The following is a 19,608-nucleotide window of genomic DNA, read 5'->3' on the forward strand; positions in this document are numbered from 1 at the left end:
AGGCCGCGACAGCAGCGCCGGCGGCGGCGTTCCCGGCGGCCTAGGCGCAGTCGAAGCCACACTGGCAGCGCGGGCTCTCGGCGAAGTTCTCCCATAGGAACGACGCGGCGAGCGGGCCAACGGGGAAGCTGAGCTGGTCCCCGGCGCGGTCCACCTCGGTGATGCCGAGCCACACGAACAGCACCTTCACGCTCACGCCGTGCAGCGCCCGGATGGAGCCTTCCCGTGCCGTCCCGGAGATGCGGCGGTCGTACCGGAGCAGGTACTGGTGGCCGACGCGGCACTTGCAGGTGCAGCCCGAGAGGAACACCTCGAAGGAGCCGTCGTCGGGGCGGAGCTCGTACCGCTGCACGCGCTCTGGGAGGATGCCGCGCGGGAAATCCCGAGGCCAAGGCACGGGCGAGGAGCAGGCCGCGGCTCGCATGGTGTCCGTATAGATGGCCATTCGGGTCGCCCGGCCTGGCCCGGCATGAGCTCGTGCTCAGCACGACCCGGTGGTCACGGGCTGGCATGGCCCGTCAGGTGCATCGGGCTGGGCCGTGCCAGCCCACGGGCTGCACCTACGGCCTAGGCACGACCCTTTAAGGCGCGGCCCGTCGGCACGCCGAGCCCGCCGTGCCTGAGGCTGCCCAAGCGCGCTGGCCTTTGCGTGCGAGCGCGTCCTGTTTCGTCGCCGCCACGCGCAGGCCTCCGGGCGCCAGGGCACATGTGGATCTGTGCCACTTGCTGGCCGCCGCGGGTGTGCCCTGCTCCATCATCGCCATAGCCTCACGCCACTCGTTGGCCGCCTCGGATGCGCCTTGCTTTGCCATTGCCACGGCCTCGCGCCGCTCACTGGTGCCGGTGGGAGGAGGGGCAGGAGTCTGGTGGTACGCGAGGGAGGGAGGTTGTCGAGAGGCGATGAAAGTTGTGGTCGAACTCGCAATGGAAGTGCGACCGCATGAGGGAAGGGAAGTCTCGCGAACTCGGAAAGAGAGCCGAAGGGGTGGCGCAAGTGTGAGGAGTACTATTGGGCAGCTAGGGTTTACAGTTTGGCAGATATTTTATATATGTGATGTATAACCGGGCTGGGCTGGGCCGACATGCTGGGCTAGGGGAGTGGCTCAGGCACGGCCCTAGCATCGGGCTAGGCTGGCACGGGCCCGACAGCCATCGTGCCGTGCCTTGGCCGGGCCAAATCACCGGGCCATGGGCCGTGTCCATGGGCCTCGGGCCATATGGCTCTATAGGTGGGCGGTGGAGTGGTGGCCGGCGGGAGCTTCAGTGGAGTGGTAGCCAGTGGGAGTTCCGGTGGTGTGGCGGCACCGTCAACCTCGACCTCCTCGCGTTGTCACACACTCACGCACCGCACCAAGCGGAGGTGACTGCAACGCCATCCGGATGCTTGGCGGAGCCACGTTTTTTGGGATCCAGGCTAAGGGGGTACTTTGGCTACCGGGAGCCAGGCTAATGTCCATCTACAGTCGGACCACTTCCATTAGAAGTCGGTAGTTTGGTATATCTCAGACAGCTCTTCCTATCGGGAAACAATTTGTCAGGTGAGATACCTGATACTATTGGCAACCGCAGGGTCATGGAATTCCTCTTAATGGATGGCAATTCATTCCAAGGAAGCATACTTGCTATGTTTAAGAACATGGCTGGCTTGACTGTACTTAATTTGACGGACAACAAACTGAATGGAAGCATTCCTGACAACTTCACTACCCTTACCAACCTACAGGAGTTGTATCTTGGCCACAACAATTTATTTGGAACAATCCCGGACCTTTTAGGTAATTCAACATCGCTACTTCACCTAGATCTGTCCTACAACAATTTGCAAGGTGAAATACCAAAAGGAGGAGTTTTCAAAAATTTAACTGGACTATCAATTGTTGGTAATAATACGTTATGTGGGGGATTCCACAGCTCCATCTGCCAAAATGCGCAAGCTTTTGTGCAAGAAAGAATAGGAAAGACATACCCAAGTTTCTTAGAATAACAATCCCAACAATAGGAAGTCTCATTTTACTTTTTTCTAGTTTGGGCTGGATTTCACCATAGAAAATCCAAGACAGTACCGAAGAAAGATTTGCCACCACAATTTGCAGAGATAGAGCTTTCAATAGTTCCGTACAACGATATACTGAAAGGAACAGATGGATTTTCAGAAGCAAATGTGCTTGGAAAGGGAAGATATGGTACAGTATACAAGGGCACACTAGAAATTCAAGTCATTGTCGTCACTGTTAAGGTGTTTAATGTCCAACAATCATGGTCCTACAAAAGCTTCCAGGCTAAATGTGAGGCACTAAGAAGAGTGAGGCACCGATGCCTTCTAAAGATCATTACATGTTGTTCTAGCATCAACCACCAGAGTCAAGACTTTAGAGCACTTGTCTTTGAGTTTATGGCTAATGGCAGCTTAGATGGATGGATCCACCCAAATTTGGATGGCCAAAATGGACACATAGCACTCAGTTTGTCACAGAGGATGGATATCGCCGTGGACATTGTGGATGCTTTGGACTATCTTCACAACGGTTGCCAGCCATCGATCATCCATTGTGATCTCAAGCCGAGTAACATTCTTCTCAATCAGGAAATGAGAGCTTGTGTTGGAGATTTTGGCATTGCTAGAGTTCTAGAAGAAACAACAAGCAAACAACACATCAACTCCAGTAGCACCATAGGAATAAGAGGTTCCATTGGATACATTGCTCTAGGTAACTCAATTTTCTTTGTTTCATGCTTCAAATGATAGCATCTATCCCTATTAGCTCATCAATATGTGCTGCTGCATGGATTAGTAATTGTTAAAAAAATGTGACAGAAATTCATGGATAATTGGTTTAGAGTAGACCTCAACAAAATTTCTTATCTTTGCTCTTTACGATTTGCTCATATGTTTGTCTTTAGTTTGAATCTTAGCTTCCGCTATGCGTTGGACATGGATACTGGCATATTCAATGCTTCCCTCAAACATGTACCCATCATCTACATAGTGACAGATGTCATGTGTTTATACCATAATAAGTGGATAACATGGAAAATATATACGGTTACTTTTGGGATAATTTAAAAAAACATATGTATGCTATTAGATTCAGACTTAGGATTACTTTAGAATGTTTATAATAACAGTACAAGTGGGTAACTCAGAAGCAAATTTTAATTAATGGTTACCATATGTTATTTTTCACAATGGCATAATGGATAATTTAGATGAAGATGAGGGCTTATTTTAAGTTAGTTTTCACATTATCATATGTTGGTAATTTAAATGTACAAGATAGAAAAGGCCATTTAAGAATGTTTTTATAATGGCAAAGGTGTGTAATTTTTTAGAAAGCACAATATATCAAATGCATATTATCACCATTGATAACTATAGTACACTGAATTGATGGCTGATGCCTTTTATTTTTGTGAGAACATCTCAGATTTATTTTTAGTTATGGCTTGTCTTGTGAGCATTGTGTGGAGGCTCCAATAAGATTATCCAATTACTAATAGTAAGATGCACATCAAGTAGTCTTTTAGTTTTTATACATATATACCTATGTATCCTCATATTTCATTCCACTGCAGAATATGGAGAAGGGCTTGTAGTGTCAACTTCTAGAGATGTGTTTAGTCTTGGCATCACTTTGATCGAGATGTTCACAGGGAAGAGCCCAACAGATGATATATTTAGAGATGGGATAAGCTTGCATTATTATGCCAAGGCAGCTCTTCCTGACAAGATTATGGAGATAGCAGATTCCAACATCTCGTTGCATGATGGAGTAAACAATAGCAATGATACAAGACATATAACAAGAACCAAGGAATGTTTGTTGGCCGTCATTCAGCTTGGTGTCCTTTGTTCAAAGCAATTGCCCACGGAGCAATTGTCAATGAATGATACCGGTGCAGAGATGCATGCTATCAAAGATAAATATATTTTTACTCAATAATAAAGTGGTGTTAGTTCATATTAATCACCACTACCTTATACTATCATGTTTGTGTAAATGTATTGTTGAAGTCTTTGCTTATCTTTTTCCAGTAGTAATGTCTCATTTTATTAATATATCTACCTAGGAAGCAACCCCTCCTCTGTTATGTAAAAAAGTATACATATTTAATTATTTTAGGCGTGAGCTGTAATATATTTTATCAATTTTGCTGTGTTGTCTTATGTCATATATAGGCTGATAGGCATCATCATTGGTTAGAAAATGTTGGTGATCTCAAAAGATAATGGGTTAGTTGGAATCAAGCTAGTATAAATGCCACGATGCCATTACACTATTTGTCTAACTTGTCATTACATTTTGCTATAACCAAGCCATACCACTTTATACATATTTCACAATGTTGATCCCACATAAGTCAATCGTATTTCCATATTGCCTAGAATCCTTTTTATTCCCCTCCTCCGATGCCTCCAGCATGGTTAATGCCCTAACCCATTAATGTGGGCTCGATGATGGTGGGCCTTCCATGCTTTGTGGAGAGGAACACAAAGTCCATGTGAAAGTCCCAGCTTAGTTTTGGTAATTGAGTGACAACCTTAGGTAGATTAATGTGTTTCATGTGAGATGAACAGGTACGTAGTCCACAGGTAGACTAGGTTGAGCAAGATATAGAACCATGGTGAAGAGGTGGCTTGGTCATGTGATGATAGTGCTCTAGTGAAGGTTGGAGGAGCTCATTGTATATGAGACGTACATGATAGAGTCATATGGCTAGGTGGAGAAGATCAAGAGGCAAGGTTTGGCTACGAAGGATAGGGTTGTGAGTGTAAAGGGCAAGCTAGAGGCTCAGGTGCGATGTAGAGGGCTTGGTGTTGGTGGACCGAGGAAACAACAAAGAGAAAGCAAGGCTAAGAAATGTTGCATTTAGAATCGAGTGGCATACGTGGTGAGATGAGTTTGACAACCCTTTGAAAAAATGCTAATTAAGGTCTTGTTTGGCATGGCTCCAAATGGCTTTGGCTCATTATACAGTGCATAAATGAAAGGACTGGTTGATGGCTACAGGGGGATGATAGCCTAATTGAAAATTTTAAAAGGCGTATACTGACAAAACTTTTTAGATAATAAGATGGCTGTGACGGAGTGTTCCCACACATGCTGCCACGGGGTTGGAACCACGACAAGCATTGTTGTTCATAGTAGTGTTAGAGTGCGTGTCTCCGATGGCTTGGGTGGACTCAAGAACACAAGAATCACAGAGGGGACGCAATGGTTTATCCTAGTTCAGGCTAATCGATGCCCTACATCCAGTAGTTGATGATCCTTATACTCAAGAGCTGCTACCAGAACCTTGGCGCTATGTGGGGGACCAGCGCCTCCAGCGCTGCTAGTGGCCCGAGTGACCATGGTCTTCTCCTTGTGCACTACTAGCGCTGACGCTTTCCCTGCACCGAGGCTCGCTAAGTCCCTATCCCGCTGTCCTTCCCTAGCAAATGGAAGGATCCCAACAATGTGGGTCGCTCGGGATCCTTCCATTTTATCAATGGAAGGGGTCCTTGTATTTTATCAGTGAAAGAGCCAGTGGTCTGGGGACTCGCCGGGTCTTCACACCAGTGAGCTTGGCCGGGAGTCGCTGGCTTGGGGATTAAGGTCGGCTGGTGTAGAGGTGCCTCTGACCTTGGTGCGTTCCCAAACACTAGTGGGGCAAGGGGCTAGCCCAGCCTTCTCTGTGACTATCTGCATGCCATGGAAGCTCAGTTGGAGGTCCTGACTGAGCGACTGTGGCTCTCACCATCGTGGCAATGACAATGTAGAGGTTTTTGCTACCGTATATTGTAACCGGGTTATTGCCAATTAATAAATAAAATTACTTTCGTGTGTAATCTCATTGCTCATGAGTTGTGCTCAGAGACTTTGGCCCCTCATTGGGATGGGCTATTATGACAATGGCCTCGGTGGCCAAGATTGCTGCACCCATGCTACTAGCAGGTGAGCCCATGAGAACACCAGGTTTACGGTCGTTCCATGCCCTAGTCATGTCTCCTAGAGGAGGGATCCTGGGCTTCCTGACTGAGCCACTCGTATAGTTCCTGAGCCCGTCTTTCGATGTTCGGGGGCTCATTGTCTCCCTCGGTGGGTCACCACGAGTGGCTCGAGGTCGATACTCAGACATCGTTCGATGGGCGGCCAATTTTTCTTCTAAGCACTATAGCAGAATGCCCACAAGTGGTCGCACTGTCATACTTGAGCCCATATAAACCCGGTAGTCCATCGAGTACCACGAAGAGTCTCTATTCAACCAACATACAACCAAGATCATACATGATTCAACATACATGTCACATGTTACATAAATTCACAAATACAGTTCCATATATCATTGTATGATTAAAAGTTATCACAAACCAAGTTTAGGTAAAATAGTAGCGAAAGCAATTAAAGTTTGAAACCAACCTCTCCATCGTTATTCAAATACTGTGCCAGCTCATGATCACAGTCCCTCAAAAGCATAGTAGAGGGATTAACAAGAGATGCCTTGCCTAGGGTCCTACTCTTCGTCCATGGTGGGATAGAAGAAGTTTTTACAGTAGCCATGATACATCATATTATCTGCAACAAGTGGAAAATAAACCATGAGTACAAGAAGGTACTCAGCTAGACTTACCCGTCATAAATCAAAAATAAAGTGACTCCAAGGATCATGCAAGGCTTTATAAGTGGAGCTAGCTTGACAACATTTTGCATAAAAAGCTACTAATTCAGTTATACATTTATAATTCGGCCATCAAGTTAATTATAGCTATTCATCTCTAGATTAGTAACTAACTTATGCCAAACATGTGGTATATCATTTAGTAGCGTACAATAGTAACCATAGCCGGTGTAAAAGTTCTGAGTTCACCATAACCATCATTCCATAATCTAGTTACTATGATGCTTGAGCTAGCCAAGTTTCTCACTGTCCAGGAGAGATGGCAATTCGAATCGATTTCAACCAGCGGGGAATTTATTCCTAACACAAACCCAGGCAGACCAGATCAACGGTCATCTTTGGTACAACTTAGGTCCACATTTTGTGGGTTCGATCAGCGCTGCACAATCAGGGATGACCAGCTGCTAGGAGGATTAGGACTACCCTGCCCTTGGGCTCACGTCCGGCTCCCCACACATCCTTACTACCATCTAGAGCACGCACTTTCATAGAACAGGGCCTACCCTAAGTTGAGCTACTCGGCTTCATGGTCAGAACGAGTTATCCGACCAGCTAAGTGAGAGGCATATGTTCAATCTCAATAAAAGTTCCAACAACAGTACGGTCCTTAATCGGTATAGATGGAATCACATGAGTCAACCTACGCATAGACTCCGTCCGACCTCCAGTTATATTACCCCATGATTCTTTTCTACGATAACAAATATAGCCAACTGTGCTTCAGTATCCACCTATATCTCGTAGGTGACAGGAAATCACCCGACTTCTACCGGTCTAAGCATGACTAAGCATATATTCGATCTTGGACCTACACAGGGTTAAAGGTATATATATCTAGACAAGGTAGTTCTATGCATTAAGTGTTTCCAATCAACTCTTATAACCTAATGCATCAAACATAAAGGACTCAAGTGATATTTTGTAAAATATGGGAGGCTTAAAATGCTCCGGGGCTTGCCTTTGATAAAGGAAGTCAACCTATGATCCAGGCACTCGGGTAGGTCCTCAAGAGATTGCTCCTCGCCTTCTAGAGCAATGGGCTAGGGTGCCTCCTATTGTTCCTCTAGCTCTTCATCGAATTCCAATAGAGTTATCTCCTCGGACGATCCTATATGCATGAGTAGGAAATAAGATACCATGCATGCATATATAATGACATGTATAATATGATATGATATGATGAATGCATCCTTATAAGTGTTCTCAGCAACATTGCATTAAGGTAATAACAAGTTACATTTTCTTTTACTGAGTAGGTGCATATCTCTTCTCTAGTAACTTAAATAAACACTTATGTAAATCATTTTCTGGACTACAAGACAACAACCACTTGTTTTTGACTATAAATGGAGTTATGCACATCAAAATAATATGGTTGTGGACATTATGGAAAGCTTATGAAATTTCCTACAACTTTATTTTAATCATCTTAATGTGATTCAGCAGTTATCTAGGTTAAACAATTCAATCTTTTAGATCAGTCCAACGAGCAAGCATTTCTGACAACAGATTTCTATCAGCCAAAATTGTTAAACCATAAGGCCTATGGCTATGAAAATTTAACATAGGGTATATAAGTAAGTTATCTACAACTTTGTTATTAAAAAGTTCCATAGAAAAAGTCATTATCATCATGAAATTATTACCACAATAGAAACTGTACATGCAACCATCTAGTTGAATTATAAAGCAATAATTAACTAGCTACCTATAACCAATTACTTCTAAGCTTAACCAATAACATCAACAGATCATATGAATCCCAAGCACCACATAAAATATCATGGTTAAGCCTAACTAATTTATTTATATTCATTTATTAGTTTCATCATATAATAAGGTGGTTTACGGGATAAAGATTTCCATTCCTCAATAAATTTGGAAAAAAATTACAGTATCCTACATATGCTCTAGTAGTCTACTGTACAAATTTCATGCTATTTGGATAAGTATAGCTACCTCTACAAAAATGACAAGTTACATATGCTTCTTCCTACCAAAATAATTTAGCATAGTAAAAAGTGTCAAGCAATAGATTTAATATTTTTCTTACTTTCCTCCTAGCACAATAAAACTATGTAAAAATTTGCATGATCATATGTTAAGTATTTTTGTGCCCTTTAATTTCACTAGAAACTAGCAATTAATTAAGATTAAATAGGAAGACCATATTTCAATTATGCTTACTGTTGGTTTAATATTTTTCCTAGCTAGAGCATGTCAACACAAGACCAGCAAAATTAGAATCACACTTTTTGCACTTCCCTAGCTCAATATATGCAATTTACAAGATATAATCTAATTTAAAAGCACTCAACTTGCTCAATTTAATTCTCCCAGAAAAATACACTAAGCAATAGATTTCATATTTTTATCAAATAGTATACTTCAATATGAATCCAATAAAATTTGGTTCACCCCATTTGGATACTCCTAGCTCAAGATATATTTTTTGCAAGTTAGCAACAAAATATGTGAAATAAATAAAGAAAATCAAATTTACTCGGGCGCTACAGTTAGGTGCACCCGGTCTATACACCTACTGTGACTAACAGCAGGGGCCCACAGTCAAACTGGCCCCACTTGATAGATACACAGAGTAGAGGCAACCTCTAACCGGTGAGAACTCGTCGGCAGCGAGGTCACCGACGACGAGGTCACCGTAGTTGTGTTCCCCATCATCACGCGCATCTACAGGTACCCTACGTTTGCTCGGAGGATCACCGGAGCTACCTCACCGGTGAGCATGGCGGCTTAGCGGTGGTGCGTAGTGGTGCTCCAGCCATCTTCAGTGATGGCATGCTCAGGCGAGTGCGACTACAACATCTACAAACCCTAGCGAAGCTCTACGACGCGGATCAAGTCACGGTGAAGCGGCAGTGATGCTTGGCTGCGTGGATGGCGACATGGCGGCGTGAGCACGGCGGTGGCATGGTGATGTTCTAAGGCTAAACCCTAACGCCTACTATGAGAGAGAACAATGGCTAGACAGGCGTGGCCACGTTGACGTACATGGCGGCGGCGCTCTCGGCTCACGACGGTGCGGCTCACGTTCCGGCACCGACGACGCGATAGCGGCTCTATGAGTGGCGGCTATGGCTTCTAGGGTTTATAGCAAAGATGAACCAAGAGAGAGAGAGAGAGAGAGAGGTAGGAGGAGTAGTGGATAGGGCTAGCCACGGCGACCTCAGAGCTCGATGGTGCTTCATGGCCATGTCAGCGATGGTAATGGCCCATAGGCCTTTACCTTGGCTCAAGCTAAGGCAATGGTGGGTCGGTGAGGTGGAGGAGGTGATGGCGGAGCTATGGGTTCAAAAGATTGACCAGTGGCACTGTGGTGGTAGCGAGCGAGCATGGCAGAGGTCGGTGGCAATGGCGTGGCGCACTAAGGCTTCATTGGGCGCGGCGAGGGCGAGAGAGAGTGGAGCGAGGCGAGTGAGAGTGAGTGAGGAGGGAGGGTGCATTGCTATTGTTTTGCTACCCACATCAGCTTGACTAGTGGGACCATCACCGACAGGCAGCCACCACGCGGTGCGCGCGGTCTACGTCGGTCGGCCACGACGCTGCTGAAATTTGAATCAGCTTAGTCCAATTCAGGCGACTGACAACGCATCTTCAAATGACCAAAGCTCCTAATCCGTGATGAGTTGGTGAAAACTTTATTAATACAAAGTGTAGAGCTACACTAGTACTACAAGATTGATTAAAGGAGTTTTGTCTAAATCGCCATGGTTTTCTAACTACAAAGCTCTAAAGTGGGATACATTGAAACTAAAATCAGCATTCTACACTTAGAAAAATTTTAAGTCACAAAACAACATTTTGTTGATACTTGTGAGCTCTATTTGACCATGTTAAACACTGATTCAGCTTATGAAACTTAAACAAAGTTTGTTACCCATGATGTGAACTATAACTTTTATTTAGGTCACACAGACATGCAAACACTCTAAGCTACTTGTTCTACTTTGGTCAAACTAGCATCATGAAAATGGCATTACCAAGTAAACCAACACTTGGAAGCAAAATTGGCTCAAGTCATGAATATAAAATTATTCCAATTATCATTCTAGGTGTGTCTAAGGTATTTTGGTGACCTCACAACCATCTCATGCATTGGTCACATATGATCACAAGCATAATTAAGTATATGAGCAACATCACATGTGATAAAGAGAAAGTGAATAAAATGATACTTCATATGCTCATGCTCATGAATGCTTGGATGTTGCTTGTGCTCATGAAATTCAAATGCCAAATGCATTGCTTAACACTAGGGTGTTATAGCCCCTCTCCCTTATAGAAATCTCATCCTGAGATTTGTAAGACCTACCATTCTTTATAAAAAGCGGGATAGACTTCACGCAAATAATCCTCCCATTCCCAAGTGGCATCTTGTTCACTGTGGTTATTCCACACCACCTTGTAGAATTTAATGACTTTGCTCTGGGTTACTCTTTCCATTTTTTCTAACACTCGAATTGGTTTCTCTTCATAAGTTAAATCCGATTAGAGCTTAATGTTGGTGGGAGCAATAGCTTCATCAGGTATGCAAAGGCATCTTTTTAATTGAGAAACATGAAAGACATTGAATATAGCACTCATCTCTAGGGGAAGTTTTAACTTGTAAGCGACATTTCCTTTTTGTTCAATAATCTAGTATGGCCCTACATATCTAGGTGCAAGCTTCTTTTTTACTCCAAATCTCTGCACACCTTTCATGGGCAAAAATTTTAAGTACACATAGTCTCCCACTTCAAAGTTAGTGGTCTTCTTCTCTTATCAGCATAATTCTTTTGCCTAGACTGAGCTGCTTTCATATGCTGTTGGATAATGCATACTTGCTCTTCAGCTTCGGTGACAAAGTCAATGCCATAATATCTTCTTTCTCCGGGTTCAATCGAATTCAAGGGAGTTCTACATTTTCGACCGTATAAGGCCTCAAAAGGAGCCATCTTGAAGCTCTCTTGATAACTATTGTTATAGGAGAACTTAGCTAAAGGTAGCCATTTCGCCCATGAACCCTTAGAGGATATAACACAAGCTCTCAACATATCTTCTAAGATCTGGTTCACTCGCTCGGTCTGTCCCAAAGTTTGTGGATGATATGCTGAACTTTTGATTAGTTTAGTTCCTAAGGCCTGGTGCAAGTGGTCCTAGAAGTGAGCTATAAACTGTGGTCCCTAATATGAGATTATGGTCCTTGGTACTCCATGTAGCCTCACAACCTGTGAAACATACAACTCAATGTACCTCCTAGTGTGATATGTTGTGTTAACCGATACAAAATGTGCCGACTTGGTGAGGTGATCTACAATGACCCATATAGAATCGTGACCTTGTTGTGTTAGCGGGAGGCCTGTAATGAAGTCCATACTTATTTCCTCCCATTTCTAGCCTGGGATGGACAACAACTAAAGCTATCCACTAGGTTTCAGATGATCTACCTTCACTCGGCTATAGACATCACACCTAGCAACGTAGGCTGCAATTTCCTTCTTCATCTTGGTCCACCAAAAATGGGCCTTCAAGTCTTGGTACATCTTGCTACTACCTAGATGGATAGACAACTTGGATGAATGCGCCTTATCTAGAATTTGATTTCTAAGTTCACGGTCTTTTGGTACCACTAATCGGTCCTCAAACCATAGCACACCCCTTTCATCCAACCTAAAATGTTTGGTTTCCTATTCTTTCATCTTTCTCGTAATGTGAAATACACCTACATCTGTCTTCTGTAGCTCGATGATTTTGCTTTCAAGTGAACAACTGACATTGATATTGTGTAGCACAATAGGATGTAACAAATTAAATCCATCTTCCAACAAGGCTTCTAAGGTGTTATAATGAGATTTTTGACTAAGTGCATCTGCTACAACATTGGCTTTTACTAGATGGTAGTGCACTTCCAAATTATAGTCCTTGATTAGCTCTAACCATCTATGTTGTCTCATGTTCAGCTTAGGTTGAGTGAAGATGTATTTGAGACTTTTGTGGTCAGTGTATATGTGACATATGTTTCCCAACAAATAATGTCTCCATATCTTCAATGCGTGAACAACTACGGCAAGCTCTAAATCATGGGTGGGATAGTTGACTTTATGCTCTCTCAATTGCCAAGAAGCATAGGCAATAACTCAGCCTTCTTGCATGAGCACACACCCCAAACCTGTACCCAATGCATCATAGAACACATCGAAAGGCTTCTCAATGTCGGGTTGTGCTAAAATAGGAGCTGTAGTTAGCAAGGTTCACAAAAGTGTGAAATGCAGCTTTACACTCTGGCGTCCAATTAAACTTCTCATCCTTCTAGAGTAGTTTGGTCATGGGCTTAGCTATCTTGGAAAAATCAGGAATGAAACGACAATAGTAGCCTGTTAACCCTAGAAAACTAAGAACTTCATGAACCGAAGTCAGGGCCTTCCAATCCATGACCTCTTGTACTTTAGATGGGTCTATAGAAATTCCATCTTTAGATAAGATGTGACCCAAGAAAGGTACTTTCTTTAACCTGAATTCACATTTGCTAAATTTGGCATATAATTTATGCTCCCTCAATCTGGACAAAACAACTCTCAGATGCTCTGCATGATCTACCTCATTCTCCGAGTAAATCAAGATATCATCGATAAACACAACCACAAACTTGTCGAGCTCGGGCATGAATACCAAATTCATCAAGTACATGAAGTAGGCAGGAGCATTTGTCAGTCCAAAAGACATGACCGAATACTCATACAGGCCATACCTAGTGGAGAAAGCTATTTTAGGTACATCCTCTGGCCTGATCTTAATCTGATGATAGCCTGACCTCAAGTCAATCTTAGAGAATATCTTTGCTTTTGCTAGTTGATCGAACAGGATATCGATGCGAGGCAAAGGATACTTATTCTTAATGGTCACAACATTAAGCGGCCTATAATCCACACACATTCTCAAGGATTTGTCCTTCTTCTTTACAAATAAAGCTGGACAACCCTATGGAGACGAACTAGGTCGAATGAGACCTTTGTCCAAAAGTTCTTGTAACTAGATTTTAAGTTTGTCTAACTCATTTGGTGGCATCCTATAGGGTCTTCTTGAGATGGGTGCTGTACTTAGCACTAACTCAATCTTAAATTCCACATCCCTATCAGGCGGTAGACCTGGCAATTCATCTAGAAATACATCAGGAAACTCACAAAATTTCAATAATAAGTGATTATTGGATGATGTCAAGAGATTGTAGATGAATTATGTAATCATGCCAAACTGAATTTACTAGAGAGAATCTTAAATTCATACAATAAAATAGAGGCACAATAATTCATTCTCGCAACATAACATCACCAATTTGATCACTTATTGTACTCGCAACACGTTAATATGCATGTCATATTTCACTAGTAAAACGAAACTAGAATTTCATCAAAGTTCAACCCATCACGGATTAACATGCAAAGTACCAATATTACACCAAAGTTATGTCACGAGTACTGAAGTTCAAACTACAAGTCCGTTACATAAATAGCAGGGATACAACTAGCACATTGACTAGTCCCTAGATGGCTCTACTCTTCAGCATGCTCGCTGTTGAGGTCAGAGATAGCATCATCTTCATCTGATGGAACCACTTCTTCTTCCCAACTGTCATCTTCAACAAACATTTATGGATCTTCTTCTTCCTCATCCAGGATTAGGTGCAGCTGGTTGTTCAGATAATGCACCTCAAAAGCAACTACCTAGGCACCTTCCCAAGGAGTTTTTCCATCAGATTCTGCCTTCCACTCCTACCACAGGGGTGCTTGGGTACAAGCTAGTATGGTTAGCTGCACCTCATACCATGACTGTCCTTCCAAAAATAGAGGGGTAGTTCGGTATACCCCACATAATGTAGGACTCTCCAAAGTAGGGCAGGGGTGCCAAACATTTCTAGGAAAGTCTCACTCCCAGCTGATGCTGCCATCCATTCCAACAAAATGGTGCAACTCTCATGAGAACAACGTTATAATAGAAAAGAGTTACTTAATCGAATAAGAAACTTATAAGGGGAGGAACAATGCAAGTGTGTAATTAATGATTGATCATGATGCATGTATGTTTCATACGTCCTCACAAACTTAGGAAAGTTAAACTTCTATTGACATACACGATGGCATACATGCATTCTCTCATATATAACGTAGCTAGTTGGGCTACACGTTTCACTGTTAGTGTACCTACACAAGAATTTCATTTCAGCCTAACCCCACAATTATATATGTAGAAATAAAAATCTGGGCTCTAGGTTGCAGGCTAAATACTTCCATATATATACCCATATATATACTTTCATATCAAAGCTACCCGAAAGTAAATACGTCCCATATATACATATAAATATGCATATACAGTCGTATCAAAGCTAACCCATAATTAAATACCTCTCTCTCTATATATGAGACATATATATACTTTAGTTTCAAAGCTAACTCTCCCCATTAGACCACATGCTCACATCTTGCGGTCATGCCACTCATCATCTTACCTTGGGCGTAGAGGCAATTGATCCATATATTACCACTTAAGTGAATGGCATCCATACAATAGCACGCCGTATGGACAATGAAATTAAAACTCCCCAAGTTAGTACTTAATTAGCCACCTAAAATCCTTAACTGGGCATAAAGGAAGAGACACTGGCACACTTTAGATTCAAACTTTAGATTTAAACACCTATATATATAGCTATAAGTTACTACAAACTGGTTTTGGAAAAACAAAAACCTTTGTTTTAAAAACACATGTGGCAATTAATGTTGAATCTTGCTCTAATGCCAGCTGTAGCAGAACCATCCAATTTATAAGAGCACAAGTACAATAGCAGCCCATAAGCTGTCGCACTGTTATACTTGAGCCCATATAAACCCGGTAGTCCATCGAGTACCACGAAGGGTCTCGATTCAACTAACGTACAACCAAGATCGTACATGATTCCACATACATGTCACACGTTACATAAAGTTCTCAAATACGGTTCCATACATCAGAGTATGATTAAAAGTAATTACAAACCAAGTTTAGGTAAAATAGTAGTAGAAGCAATTAAAGTTTGAAACCAACATCTCCATCGTTGTTCAAATACTGTGCCAGCTCATGATCATAATCCCACAAAAGCATAAGAGAGGGATTAACAAGAGATGCCTTGCCCAGGGCCCTACTCCTCGTCCACGACGGGACAGAAGCAGTTCTTACAGTAGCCATGATACATCATATTATCTGCAACAAGTGGGAAATAAACCATGAGTACGAGAATGTACTCAGCTAGACTTACCCGTTATAAATAAAAAATAAAGTGACTCCAAGGATCATGCAAGGCTTTATAATTGGAGCTAGCTTGACAACATTTTGCATGCAAAGCTACTAATTCAGTTATACATTTATAATTCGGCCATCAAGTTAATTATAGCTATTCATCTCTAGATTAGCAACTAACTTATGCCAAACATGTGGTATATCATTTAGTAGCATACAGTAGTAACCATAGCCGGTGTAAAAGTTCCGAGTTCACCATAACCATCATTCCATAATCCAGTTACTGCTAGCCAAGTTTCTCACTCTCTAGGAGAGATAGCGATTCGAATCGATTTCAACCAACTAGAAATTTATTCCTAACACAAACCTAGGTAGACTAGATCAACGGTCACCTTTAGTACAACTCAGGTCCACATTTCACGGGTTCGATCAGCGCCGCACAATTAGGGATGATCAGCTGCCAGGACAATCAGGACTACCCTGCCCTTGGGCTCACATCTGGCTCTCCGCACATCCTTACCACCATCTAGCACGCGCACTTTCATAGAATGGGGCCCGACCTGAGTTGAGCTACTTGGCTTCGTGGCCAAAATGAGTTATCCGGATAGCTAAGTGAGAGGCATGCGTTCAATCTCGACAAAAGTTCCAACAATAGTATGGTCCTTAATCGGCATACATGGAATCACATGAGTCAACCTACGGATAGACTCCATCTAGCCTCCAGTTACATTACCCCATGGTTCTTTTTAACGATAGCAAATATAGCCAACCGTGCTTCGGTATCCACCTATATCTCGCAGGTGATAGGAAATCACCTGATTTCTATCGGTCTAAGCATGACTAAGCATATATTCGATCCTAGACCTACACAGGGTTAAAGGTATATATATCTGGATAAGGTAGTTCTATGCATCAAGTGTTTCCAATCAACTCTTATAACCTAATGCATCAAACATAAAGGACTTAAGTGATATTTTGTAAAACATGGGAGGCTTAAAATGCTTCGGGGCTTGCCTTTGATAAATGAAGTCGGCCTATGATCCGGGCACTCAGGTAGGTCCTCAAGAGCTTGCTCCTCGCCTTCTAGGGCAATGGTCTCGGGTGCCTCCTATTGTTCCTTTGGCTCTTCATTGAATTCCAATAGAGTTATCCCCTCGGACGATCCTATATGCATGAGCAGGAAATAAGAAATCATGGATGCATACATAATGACATGTATAATATGATATGATATGATGAATGCATCCTCATAAGTGTTCTCTGTAGCATTGCATTAAGGAGATAACAAGTTACATTTTCTTTTACTGAGTAGGAGCATATCTCTTCTTTAGTAACTTAAACAAACACTTATGTATATCATTTTTAGGGCTACAAGATAGTAGCCACTTGTTTGACCATAAATGGAGTTATACATATTAAAATAATATGGTTGTGGACATTCTAGAAAGCTTATGAAATTTACTAAAACTTTATTTTAATCATCTTAATATGATTCAGTAGTTATCAAGGTCAAACAATTCAATCTTTCAGATCAGTCCAGCGAGCAAGCATTTCTGATAGCAGATTTCTATCAGCCAAAATTGTTAAACCATAAGGCCTGTGACTATGAAACTTTAACACAAGGTACATAAGTAAGTTATCTACAACTTTGTAATTACCAAGTTCTAGAGAAAAAGTTATTATCATCATGAAATTATTACCACAATAGAAACTATACATGCAGCCATCTAGTTAAATTATAAAGCAATAATTAACTAGCTACCTATAACCAATTACTTCTAAGCTTAACCAATAACATCAACAGTTCATATGAATCCCAAGCACCACATAAAACATCATGGTTAAGCCTAACTAATTTATTTATATTCATTTATTAATTTCCTCATATAATAAGGTGATTTATAGGATAAATATTTCCAGTGCTCAATAAATTCTGAGAAAAGTATAGTATCCTACATATGAGTCTAGTAGTCTACTGTACAAATTTCATGCTATTGGATAAGTATAGCTACCTCTACAAAAATGACAAATTAGATATGCTTCTTCCTACAAAAATAATCTAACATAGTAAAAAGTGTCAAGCAATAGATTTGATATTTTTCTTACTTGCCTCCGAGTACAATCATACTGTGTAAAAATTTGCATGCTCATATATTAAGTATTTTTATCCCATTAATTTCACTAGAAACTAGTAATTAATTAAAATTAAATAGGAAGACCATATTTCAAGTATGCTTACTATAGGTTTAATATTTTTTCTAGCTAGAGCATGTCAACACAAGACTAGCCAAATTGGAATCACAATTTTTGCACTTCCCTAGCTCAATATATGCAATTTACAAGACATAAACTAATTTAAAAGCACTCAACTTGCTCAATTTAATTCTCCCAAAAAAATACACTAAGCAGTAGATTTCATATTTTTATCAAATAGTATACTTCAAGATGAATCTAATAAAATTTGGTTCACCCCATTTGGATACTCCTAGCTCTAGATGTAATTTTTGCCATTTAGCAACAAAATATGTGAAATAAATAAAGAAAATCAAATTTACTCGGGCGCTACAGTTAGGTGCACACGGTCTATACACCTGCTGCGACTGACAGTAGAGGCACATGGTCAAATTGTCCCCACTTGACAGTCGCACAGAGCAGAGGTAGTGCTCTGACCGGTGAGAACTCATCGACGGCGAGGTCACTAGCGATGAGGTCACTGCTGTTGTGTTCCCCATCATCACGCGCACTACGGGTACCCTAGGTTTGCTCGAAGGATCACCGGAGTTACCTCACCGATGAGCATGGCAGCTCAGCGGTGGTGCACGATGGTGCTCTAGCCATCTATGGCAATGGCATTCTTAGGTGAGCACGAATACAACATCTACAAACCCTAGCGAAGCTATACGGCATGGATCAAGTCACAGTGAAGCGGCGGTGATGCTTGGCCTCATGCATGGCGGCACGGTGGCGCGAGCACGGTGGTGGCACGATGATGTTTCGGTGGGAAAGGGGGCGCAAGTGTACATCCATCTTCCCTGTGAGTTCCCCATCCTAAGGCTAAATCCTAACGCCTACTATGTGAGAGAATGATGACTGGACAGGCACAGCCACATTGACATGCATGGCAGCGACGCTCTTGGCTCATGGCAGTGTGGCTCGTGTTTTGACACCGATGATGTGATAGTGGCTCTACGAGCGGTGGCTATGGCTTCTAGGGTTTATAGATAAGATGAACCAAGAGAGAGAGGTAGGAGGAGTGGTGGATAGGGCTAGCCACGGCGATCTCGGAGCTCGGTGGTGCTTTGTGGCCATGGCGGTGTCGGCAATGGCCCGTAGGCCTTTACTTTGGCTTGAGCTCAGGCAATGGTGGGTCGGCGAGGTGGAGGAGGTGATGGTGGAGCTATGGGTGCAAAGGATTGAGCAGTGGAACTATGGTGGCAGCTAGTGAGCGTGGCGGAGGTCACCGGCAATGGCGCAGCGCGCTGCGGCTTCGTCGGGCGCGGCGAGGGCGAGAGAGAGGCAGAGCGAGGCGAGTGAGAGCGAGTGAGGAGGGAGGGCGCATCGCTGCCATTTTACTACCCGCATTGGCCTAACTGGTGGGACCATCGCCGGTGGGTAGCCACCACATGGCGCACGCGGCCTATGCCGGTCAGCCATGATGCGGTGGAAATTTGAATCGGC

General features: G+C 42.7%; 2 protein-coding genes across 2 annotated transcripts; one reads left to right on the plus strand and one right to left on the minus strand.

Annotated features, from left to right (window-relative positions):
• Positions 1-13: 13 nt before the first annotated feature.
• Positions 14-2,708, minus strand: LOC136549661 (uncharacterized). Its single transcript, XM_066541042.1, has one exon. The coding sequence runs from the start codon at positions 443-445 to the stop codon at positions 41-43; it is 405 nt and encodes a 134-aa protein (XP_066397139.1). The 5' UTR covers positions 446-2,708; the 3' UTR covers positions 14-40.
• On the plus strand, positions 1,202-3,941 carry LOC136548470 (probable LRR receptor-like serine/threonine-protein kinase At3g47570). The gene is made up of 4 exons (XM_066539986.1): positions 1,202-1,445; positions 1,539-1,775; positions 2,025-2,708; positions 3,574-3,941. The coding sequence occupies exons 1-4, from the start codon at positions 1,202-1,204 to the stop codon at positions 3,939-3,941; spliced, it is 1,533 nt and encodes a 510-aa protein (XP_066396083.1).
• The last annotated feature ends 15,667 nt before the right edge of the window (positions 3,942-19,608 follow it).

The sequence above is a fragment of the Miscanthus floridulus genome, chromosome 4 (genome assembly GCF_019320115.1).
Source record: "Miscanthus floridulus cultivar M001 chromosome 4, ASM1932011v1, whole genome shotgun sequence".
NCBI classification, from domain to species: Eukaryota; Viridiplantae; Streptophyta; class Magnoliopsida; order Poales; family Poaceae; genus Miscanthus; species Miscanthus floridulus.

Excerpts from the sequence above, each read along its gene's own strand:
- LOC136549661 (XM_066541042.1), bottom strand. The coding sequence starts at position 445 with ATGGCCATCTATACGGACACCATGCGAGCCGCGGCCTGCTCCTCGCCC.
- LOC136548470 (XM_066539986.1), top strand. The coding sequence starts at position 1,202 with ATGGGCCTCGGGCCATATGGCTCTATAGGTGGGCGGTGGAGTGGTGGC. Across the intron at positions 1,446-1,538 it reads CTTTGGCTACCGGGAGCCAG|GTGAGATACCTGATACTATT; the intron begins GCTAATGTCCAT and ends ACAATTTGTCAG. Across the intron at positions 2,709-3,573 it reads CATTGGATACATTGCTCTAG|AATATGGAGAAGGGCTTGTA; the intron begins GTAACTCAATTT and ends ATTCCACTGCAG.